General features: G+C 39.8%; 1 protein-coding gene across 1 annotated transcript; it reads right to left on the bottom strand.

Annotated features, from left to right (window-relative positions):
- Position 1: 1 nt before the first annotated feature.
- On the bottom strand, positions 2 to 8,362 carry napsa (napsin A aspartic peptidase). Its single transcript, XM_024271974.2, has 9 exons — positions 8,165 to 8,362; positions 6,990 to 7,143; positions 5,954 to 6,077; positions 4,132 to 4,250; positions 3,856 to 4,055; positions 3,665 to 3,787; positions 3,365 to 3,509; positions 1,470 to 1,568; positions 2 to 1,395 (listed from the first exon to the last, which is right to left on the bottom strand). The coding sequence occupies exons 1-9, from the start codon at positions 8,230 to 8,232 to the stop codon at positions 1,234 to 1,236; spliced, it is 1,194 nt and encodes a 397-aa protein (XP_024127742.1). The 5' UTR covers positions 8,233 to 8,362; the 3' UTR covers positions 2 to 1,233.
- Between the last annotated feature and the right edge of the window lie 2,383 nt (positions 8,363 to 10,745).

Raw genomic sequence — 10,745 nt, 5'->3', positions numbered from 1 at the left:
GTGAGAAATGTTAAATTTTATTGCATTGTGTGAGAATTCCACCTGACGGAAAATTCACTCAGAGAATGTGTGAAATGATGAACGGAGTGGTGCAGAGGTTTAACCCTTTAACACTGGAGCTCCAGTGTTTATTCTTTGATTTATTGTAATTTTTTTTAATTGTTAATACCAGGGGTCCCCAAACATTTTCTTGTGAGGGCCACATAACTGTTTTCTTCTCTGATGGGGGCCGGGGTCAGTTTGTATGCTAAACAGGAAAAGTGAAAAGTGTCACTGCCTAAACATTAACGGTTACGGTTTTCATGAAAGCCACACAGTCAAATTTTAAATTATTTATTTCTGTAATCTTCATAGAAAAAAAATTATACTAAAATATCTTTAAAAACAAGATATATAGCATTAGCTGCAATAATGCTAGGGTGAATGCTGTAAGCTGAATGTAGCCGCTGACGATACTAGTGCTGCTAGATGAAAACGCTTAAATTGATAGCTGAATACGCTGAAGCTGATAGCTAGCTAAAATATTAGCAAAATGACAAATTAGCCGAAAAACAAACAAATTCAAAATTAGTGAAAAACAGCTAGCATGTTGCTGAAATATTAGCTCCAAAATAGCCCAAAAAATGGTAAAATGTCAAATTAAGCCAAAACAGCTAGTATAAGGCTAAAATATTAGCTCAACCCCAAAATAGCCTAGTCAAAGAAGCTAGAATAAGAAGAGCTGAATATTTTTAGAAGTCGAATGAGCTGAAGAGCTAAGTACGTCCAAATAAATGTACAGAAGAAAATAAAGAAAAAGTGAATCACTATAACAGTAAAACCAATAAATGTTCTATCCTCTCGTCATAGTTCAGACTCCAGATGGAATAAAAAGTCACGTTCGATGTGGGTCTTGATCAGCCAGATAGAGAAAAACAATAATGCGTCTCTGATGGCGTGTGGGGGGCCGGGCCAAATGTGAAGGCGGGCCGTAGTTTGGGGATCCCAGGTCAACACGATCAACGTCATTGCAGCAGATTACAGTATGTTAAAGATTTTGTGTTTATGCATCACTTGCGTGATGCTGAGGAGTTAAAGGGTTAAACGCAGAATCAAAATTAAAGCTGCAAAAATCTCAATCAGTTCTCATGTTGGGTCAGTTAAATAAAAAAACGTCAGGTGTTGGTGATTTGAATTCTGCAAATCATCACATTTTCGGACACATTCCAGCTCCAAAGTTCGGTTTTCAGTCGTCTACTTGGCAGCGGCGAAGCCCACCCGGTCGGCGTTCCTATCAAACACGGTGTAGTACTTCCCGATGAAGACGTCTCCCAGGATCCAGAGCGGCCCGGCCGGAGGGGGGATGTCCATGGCCATGAAGCCTGACAGACAGATGGACGCGCCCATCTGAGACTCCTGCATGAAAAGAGACAAATGAAGGAGGGGTCCAAACAGAGCCGCCGCTTTTGCTGGGTTTTATTCGTAAACACCTTCAGAACGTAATCCTCTCCGGTCAAGTTGAACATCTTTCCTCCGATGTTGAAGGAAATGACGGGAAGAGATGGAATCTTCTTACAGTCGATGAAATACTGCAGGAAATGTGATGAAACCATGAATATCAAACTAAGTCACATGAACAGAGAAGTTGTTTTTCTCCTCTAAATGTTCGCATTGAACCAACAAAGTTCTCGTAGAAGAGACTCCTACTGAGCATCATGTTATCCCTCCATCACTAATAACGATCACAAAAGTCTGCTCTGCGATGGTTTTACGTAATCTGACAGATCAAAGCAGTGATTCCTGTGGGAAAGTGGTCACTTTGTTTACAAATATGAGGCAAAAATATTAAAATACTGCAATCGGTGGTGTAGTGGTTAGCACTCTGGCCTTAGGGGTGTAGGGAAAAATCGATTCTGCGTTATATCACGATATTTTGTCTGGCGATACTTGCATCGATTTAAAATGTTGCCATGCCGATATTTATTTAATTATTTAGGAGCGTCCTTCACCGTCTTGCTTTTGTTTTCCACTTCCACCCCTGACCACTAGTTGGCAGCAGAGTGCACTGAGCCTCTTTGAGCTGCTCCACACCACGACCAAAACAACAACAAGATCCTTCAAATGTTCCGTCATCCTTGTGGTTATGTTATTATGAGACATATTTTGTAATTTACCAAAAGTTGGAAAAAAAAGCAACTTGTATATGAGATAAAGTCGCTGTACTTAATGCTGTGATCACTGAATGAAATTAATTTGACCATTTTATCACAATGAAATACACTAAAATTCAGGTGGATTCAATTCAACTCATACTCTTAAAAAGAAAAGTGAAAAATTGCTTTGGTACAGTACTGGGATATACTGCATCACGATACGTATCGTATCGTGAGACTCTTGATAAAACGCACCCCTATCTGGTCTCACAGCGAGAAGGTTCTGGTTCATGTTCTGGAGCACGCGTCAGTTTTCTCCCACAGTCAAAAACATTAATCTTGGGTTAATTCGTGCCTCTATACTGTCCCTAATGTGTGGCCCTGGGACAAACTGACCACCTGTTCAGGGTGTACCCCGCCTTCACCAAACAGTAGCTGGGTTAGCTCCAGGAACCCCGACAGGAACACAGCGAGTTCAGAAGATGGACGGAATTGCAAAGCAAAAAAAGGTGCAGAACTAATAAAGTTGTGCTTTGCAAGAGCAATCCTGATGAAACAGACAAGTGTAGTGTCGTATTCTTTCGGCATGACTGAGCTGAACCAACAACTTCCCTTTAATTTGACACCCATGACTGTATATGAGAACTGGATTGTGTAACCCACCTCCCCAGGGGTTCCAAACAAGAAGTCCTTGCTAGTTCCAAGAAGCCAAAATCCCATAAGCCTCGCTTCCCCTGAGTGGTTTGTTTTCAGACGTGGTGTAGTACGCCACCGTGCCGCTAGCTCACCCTGTGTCTCACATTAGCTGCGTTTACATGGACACAAGTAATCGGAATAAATCAGAATAAAAGTCATGGTGCATGTAGATCACGTGGCAAAGTCAAGGCCCAGGGGTCGGATCCGGCCTTCCAGATCATTTTATTATATTGTTATTAATGTAGTTAATCTAGTAGTAGTAGTAATTTGCTATGGATGACATCACACTCACTTGGTCCAGTTTTCATATAAAGTCAAAACTTTTTACGCACTATCCTGGTCAAGTAATAAGCGCTCATCATCGTCGGGGCTGAAAGCTTTTAGTCTAAAAGGATTTTGCGTCTCTCTAAACTCATCAGAAGGCCTCACCAGTGGCTCTGTTCAGTGTCTGTACCTCCCTCCTGCTCTACACGGAGCAGCAGATACAGGAAGAACAGAGTAGAAATGTCAAATGTTTTTAGCGGTGTTGGCCGCACCTCCCCCATCAGCAGAGGCAGAGCTCCGATGGCTTTGTGCAGCGCTCGGATCTCTGCAGCAGGTCCAACCATCAATGACGTCCCGGTATCAACGATAGACTGACAGCCCGTTTTGCAGAGAGTCAGCTGGTTCCCCACATCCACCCTGCAGGCAGAGGAGACAGAACGGTCACCTCCAACACCTGCTCAGGTGTTTGTCCTTCACAGAACCAGCAGCCTCTTCGCTTAAGAGTGTCATTTCAGTGGGAGAAACAGGAAGCAGAGGAAATGGGCCTCTTCTACTCAGTTCCTCATGCTCACCTGTCCATCTGGATCTGCCAGTAGGCCTTTCGGGTCACATTAACATAGTGCAGGTCTCCACTGAAGTACTGGGGGTCTGTTCCTCCCAGAATCAGCTCTCCTCCTAGTTCTGCCGCCGTGTCTCTGAGTGACAACAGAAACTCAGCTTCACCTCTCAAACAGCCCAAACTCTCCGGAGCTGGAGCTCAAACCTGCTGATGTAGACGGAGAAGATGTTCTGAGGCAGCAGCTTGGCAGCCATGGCCGTGTCAAACACGGGGGTGACGTTAGCCACGGAGATGGACGGGTACGCCATGCCCAGGACGCCGTCGAAGCGAGCCACGGCGAACGTGATGCCGGGCTGCTTCACTGCTTCTCCAAACTGCTGGGCGGGCACGGACAGGCCCGCCACCTGGGAGCAGAGGAGTCTCAGAGTCTTCACCAAACACAGGAGTGAGGATGCAGGACGAGGAGCTAATTCAACCCACAGAGACGGTGTCCTGACTGATGAAGCCAGACAAGCTGCCTCTGCCGTACCGGATGGAGAACTCTGTGCCGTTCATCACGTACGAGCTGGACTTCTTTGAGTTGTAGCGACGATGGACCCCTAAAAGCAGAAGAAGTTCAGTCAGAAACTACAGACACTACGAACGCTTGAAACCAGAAGAGGTTTTCAAAGGTCAGATCACTTCAGGTTTCAGAAAAACACTCCAATTACATGACTCTTGTTCTGCTTTTTGTACCTTTTTGAGATTAAAAGTTCAGACTCCTTCAGTGGTTCCCACATCAGTCCCATTTACTGTAGCTCCACACACACTGAGCATGTGATGCACTTTTAAGAATACCCAAAACTTCTTGAACCCACAAAGTTCACAGGAGCCCTGCCACTACTCAATACTAGGGCTGCCACGATTAGTCGACTAATCGACGACTAATCGACAATTAAAACAGTCGACGACTAATTTAATAGTCGATTATTCGTTACTTTGAAATATATGGAGTCAGAGTGTGGTAAAGTTGGAAGTTATAATGGCATTCTGCTAGCTTTTTAAACTATTTTGGCATTTATTAGGATTTTTTTTGGCTATTTTGGAGTTTAGCTAATATTTTAGCTACATACTAGTTGTTTTGCCTAACTTTAGCTTTTTTATGTTTTTTAGGCTATTCTAGAATTTTGGAAATATTTCAGCTACATGCTAGCTGTTTGGCTAATTTAGGCTTTTTTTCTTTTTCATTTTTTAGGCTATTTCATTTAGTTTAATTTCATTTCATTTATTCATTTCCACAGGCAAAAACATAGACATAATACATTAAACAACACAAGGCATCGTTTGCTGAGGAAATGAAAGGGAGCAGCATGAAGAAAACTTTATTGATTTAATCTTGATTTTTCACACATTTAGACATTATGTTCACAAAACATTCTCCCAAGGTAATCTTTAAATTAGGTAGAAGCATTTTTAGGATTCATATTTATCAAAACAATGAGCTCCAGAACCTGAAAGAGTTCACACACTTTTACATTTACTTGTGGACTTATCACATTAGATTATTAAGACGTGGTTTGTCAAACAGAAGCACCTGCTTTTGGGGTGTTTTTTGGAAGAAGAGCAAATTGAAGAAGATCGATGTCTGGATTTATGGATTAGTTGTTTGTTTACTGGACTCAGATTTAAACTCAGACCTTTTTGATAATCATCCTTTAAACCACTGAGTTTGTGTGTAATTGGGAGTATTTTACCATTTTAAAGATAAATACTGTTGTTTATCATTGCAATGATTTTAGGGTTTTGTATTTTAGAATATGTTTATTTCTGATTCTATTCAATTTATTTCTTATTTCTTGTAAGTTTTCTTTTTTTTCTCTAAAGATCTTGCCTGTTGCCAGGTCACAGTTGAAAATAATGATGCTCTTATTAATCTGACCTGACTGGATATATAAAGGTTAAATAAAATAAAATAAATAAACTTCTTGTAGTTAGAATGACAACAAGAAGTGATTTATGTTGCTTTTGTTTCCTAGAATCAAAGTAAAGAGAAAAATTAAGACTTGGTTATTGTGACACAATAAAGCCATTTTACCTGACCTTCCTAGACCTTTCAGGCTTACAACTTACAAAATACATATATATACATATATATATGCAAATGCTTTAAATATTTTGTACATTTTTGCATTGAGGCTTGAGGGGAACTTCATAAAGTTTTACTGGTTTTTGTGGGCTTGTTCTGGAACCCTAACAAAGACATTTTAGGTACAGAACTCAGAAGTTTTAGGTAGAAAGTAAAAAAAAAGCACGTTAAACTCACAGCAGGCCAGGTCCAAAAAGGAGCAGTGAATGGAGGGAACCCAGAGGTTGGAGGAGCCGGTATCGAACAGGACAGAGAAGTTCTGTGGAGGGGTGCCGATGCTGATGAGGCCGTAGTACTGAGCCTGAGGAGACATGAAGGTTGACAGAACATGTAAATAGGGAGTTAAATTTAAACTAAAGGGGTCAGGAGCCACAATGGGGAGGGTGTCCCACAAGGATCCAGCAGAACAGACAGTTTACTGACCAGAGACGCTTAAATGCAGAACTATGTTCCCTTAAAGTCAATTGATGGTAAACAATCATAAATGATTTGAGGAATTTCTTTACCTGAACTGCTTTGACAAACAAATAAATAAAAATACCCCCTCCCTCAATCACTTCAGATCAACATGTTTTCTCTATCTTGATCCAGCTGGTGAAAGGATGGAAGGACTTGCTGGAACTACAAAAGAAAAATGTAGGGAAATGTAGTTTCTACTCCTCTATTGAGCAAAACTTCAATATTTGCTGCAAACATTCCTGCAGAACCACAGGAACGAGAGCTAGACGGAAGACATCTTCGTATAAACCCACAATGTGGACTCCGTTTGTGCCAAAAATTGAATTATTACCTTATTTTCTGGCAAATGAGGAACACAACCAAAATCCACCCAATAATCTGGTTTCTTTCTGCATGTATGCATGTTTATTTTGTTCTTTAAAACATGTAGAAAAACAAACAAAAATAGAGTAACGGCATGTTTGTCACATGCTTTTCTCTTCATGGAGTATCTAAGAACTTAAGAGGCCTGTTTTATGGACATATATGCTCTGAAACTGTGGCTATGCTTTCTTTATAGACCCATTCCAATCATATTTTTTATTTATTTTTAAATCATTCCTATTGGTCTTTTAATTATAAGCGTGCCGTTTTACGCCAGAATAAAAATAACGTTTTTTGAAAGTGCATGTAAACACATACGATTGAATTATCACATTATCCGATTACTCCAAGCTGTCGAGTTTCAACAAAACAATGTCGGGGATGCACTTACATCCATGAAGTTCGTCAGCCTCTCCACCGGTAGCTCAGGGGAGGCGGAGCTGTCTAGAGACCCCACCCTCATTCCCAGAGCCCGGAGGTCATCCAGAGACATCCCACTGTCGCTCATGAGGCGCCGCAGACTCCTGGTTTTATGCAGAGGAACCCTGAAAATAAAAGAAATGAGTGATCAAAGATAGGTAATAAAATAGTACTCTTACACATGAAATTCAATTTAGTAACTTTTTGTTATAAAAAAAAAAAAAAGAATAGATTTGTTTTACAGTACTATAGTTTTACTGCACCATACTTTTTACTGCAATCGATTTATTATTAAATGGCGTAAATGGCGTATACTTGTATAGCGCTTTCTACCCTCCTTTGAGGGCCCAAAGCGCTTCCCAAAGCGCTTCACAGTCACAGACCCATTCACCCATTCACACACACATTCACACACTGGTGGTGGCTCCGCTGCCGAACACTGGCGCCAACCTCCCACCAGAGGCAATTCGGGGTTCAGTGTCTTGCCCAAGGACACTTCGACACATGGGCGGGCAGGGCGGAGTCGAACCCGCTCACTTCTGATCAGGAGTCGACTGCCCTACCACTGCACCACGGCCGCCCCTATCAAATTATATATATATATATATATATATATATATATATATATATATATATATATATATATATGTTGGGGATTTATCCTAATAAATGTGTTTTGGATTATTTTTTTTAAATATTTAAAAGTATCTTGAGTTGTCATATTTTTGAATCCTTGATGTTTTATCAGAAAAACTCAAGAAAAACTTTTTTGAATGAATAAATTAAGACTTTGTGTTCAGCAGTGCTAAAGCTGTTTTAGAAATAACCTAAATAACAATATAATTGTAAAATATTATTTTTTTTTTAACTAAGTATATATTTTATTTCCCTTTTTAATTTATTTATTAAGCTATTTTAGTCATATTTTTTGGAGACCTGACCCGCCTTTTCTATTTTAGTGCTTCCTGGTTTAAAGTGTCGGTTATTAAACGCCATCACTGTCCTGCGCGCGCGGGCACAAATGAAATTAGTTTTTAAAATATAGCGTTTAGGTTGAATTTGTAACATTTTTAAGCACGTTCGTTCTATTCGTAACATAATTCAAATAAAGCGTGATAAAACGAACACATTAACATTTGTTTTTACCTTATAAGGGCGGTGCATTGGCCTATCAGAAGCGCCCCGATAATAAACAGCACCCCCCGTATAGACATGTTCGTCTTTCTCCAGAAAATGCTCAAATTTAAAGAAGTTTCCAGCAGTATTCTGTGCACAGACGGATTCAAACTGACGCAGAAAGTAAAAGGTGGGTCGGGCTCGGCAATATCCGGACTTGCTCGGGTCTCCCGCTATCCTGCTCTGTGATTGGAGGAAAATAATTCGTAGGGCATTCTGATTGGCTGATAAATTTAAGCGTCATCTGCCTTAGTAACAGGGGCAGCGGGAGTCACAAGGTGCCCACCATGTGACTGTGGATGATTGGATGATTATAAACGACATAACGGGACACTAAATCAATTATTTAAGGATTCAACCGCTTATATGAGCTTCTTAGCGTCTAAACTCTTTATTAAGAAGGGTTTAGGGTCAGTAAAGTTGCATTTATGTGGCTCAAATTTGGTCTTTTTCTCAATATGAAACCCATTTTTGATTTAATGACAGCACGTGCACTGAAATGACTGAGCAAAGGTGGACAAAAACTGGATGGATATGTTACACAAATTATTTAAATTGGGAAAATAAAGCTTACAATAGAATGGCCATGCTAACTTAAGATTTTTCTGTCAAGTCGAACCAGATCCTGAAAATGGTCAATAAGATAATCCAAGTAGGTAGAGTTAATGATGCACACATTTCATTCATAAAAACATAAACAGCTCATTTAAAAAGAAAAAAAAATCACCCAGTTACTTTGACCTCAGTGACCTCTTTATTCTGCTATCTTGATACATAACATATAATACTGGTGATTATTTTTTTTACGTATCTTAGGAATAAAAAGAAAGGTGAGATTTTGGGTTCAAATTCAGTCGAGTTATACCAAAAACTCTTCTGCTCCTTAACTTTTAACCTAAACTTATAGTTAAGTGGAGCTATAATTTCATGAAATATCTCTCCCCAATAACAGAAGTGTGTAACAGAGGAACATCGGGAAATCTGCTCTGATATATTAAGGACAAATTGGTCAAAATTGGGTTAAATAGTGTGTAAATACACCACACTGTTACGATCTGATATTTAGGTTTGTTTGTTTTTTTAGTTAAACATCAAGAATTCACTATTAGCTTAGGTCATTGACATAAAGCATCACTTATACGGGGAATACAAGGAGTCTCAAACTACATTACTAGACTTGAGAGAGAGAAAAAAAAAGATTTGTTCACCAGATTTACAAACAAAAACTCCTAAAAAGTTCTTATCTCCCCCTTTTGTATTATTGTATTGAGTTATTCCTTTATAAGTCTCTGCTTTTCGACAGTAAACGGATTAGAAAATGCTGCAGCAAACAAACAAAAAAAAAAATCAAAGCAAACTTTTAATGGTTTCGGCTCAGACATAAATTGCCAGAAGGAGGGAACGCCACCAACCTGGCGAGGTCATCTGTAATCCGTTTTTGATCAAAGAAAAGACGCAACCAGATTAAATTGGGAAACTTAGAAGAGAACATAAAAAACATGTTGAGGATATGCAGTCCTGATAGTTTGCTCATGTAACTCCACACGTTAGTGTAGAATCTGGAATTTTTGAGGTGCTTTTCTAGGTTTTTTTCTTCAAAAACATAAAAGCGATACTTACGAAGATTTCTGTTGTTTCTGTAAGACATTTTAGCAGATTTAAAGTTAAGAAATCCACAAATGTTTTTGAAAATGTATTAATTGTTCTTTAACATGGATTGGAACTCACAACCTTTCAGTCTACCACAAGGCCACTGAGTTGGTGTTTCCAAAAACATGTTCTATTCCCAGAGTTCATGGTCCTGAAACAGTAAAATTTCATCCAGTTTAGACATAAATATGTCAAAAGTTAGCCTTTTTAAAAGAGAAAATAGTCTCTGTGTGGAGAACCTTCCCAATAAAGATGTACCACTGGGAAAGAGGTTTAAACCCCTCGATAATCTGTGTTCTGGACAACTCTCCACTTTAAACATCAGTGCATAAATAAAACTAGAGCGCGTAAAAATATGTTGCACAACAAGCCCGTTTTCTATCCACAAATCCCTGAGCAGCCCCAAAATCCTTGTTGTCTCAATGTGGGCGCCCGATCATTTAACTGTTTAACTGTCTTCCAATTTCAAATTCAGACTTTTTACTCTGCGGAAAGCTGTTTTGTTTGCACATTGGAAGAAATATTTTTATTACGAGCAGTGTTGCATCCCACTGTTTCTGACAGAGAATTCCACTTATGATGTGTCTATATTCGTCTATATTCTGCGCCGGGCCCGCAGCATTCTGAAAGACTCCTCCCACCCAGCACATGGATTATTATCCCTCCTGCCCTCAGGTAGGCGCTTCAGAAGCCTACGGACAAGGACCAGCAGACTGAGAAACAGCTTTTTCCCCAGAGCTGTGACTCTCCTGAACTCTGTCCCCCGCTGACCCCCCCACTCACCAACTCACAGGCATCTGTTATTAACTTACACTTTCATCTCCGGCACTACTGATCTACGTTGCACATGCTACATCCTGCTTCCACAGTTTAACTTCCAAATAATACTATTTTGCTTTTT

This window comes from Oryzias melastigma, linkage group LG8 (genome assembly GCF_002922805.2).
Source record: "Oryzias melastigma strain HK-1 linkage group LG8, ASM292280v2, whole genome shotgun sequence".
NCBI lineage: Eukaryota > Metazoa > Chordata > Actinopteri > Beloniformes > Adrianichthyidae > Oryzias > Oryzias melastigma.
This window is presented reverse-complemented; position numbering and strand designations above follow the sequence as displayed.

Excerpts from the sequence above, each read along its gene's own strand:
- napsa (XM_024271974.2), bottom strand. The coding sequence starts at position 8,232 with ATGTCTATACGGGGGGTGCTGTTTATTATCGGGGCGCTTCTGATAGGC. Across the intron at positions 3,788-3,855 it reads TTCTCCGTCTACATCAGCAG|AGACACGGCGGCAGAACTAG; the intron begins GTTTGAGCTCCA and ends GTTGTCACTCAG. Across the intron at positions 1,396-1,469 it reads GAGAGGATTACGTTCTGAAG|GAGTCTCAGATGGGCGCGTC; the intron begins GTGTTTACGAAT and ends CTTTTCATGCAG.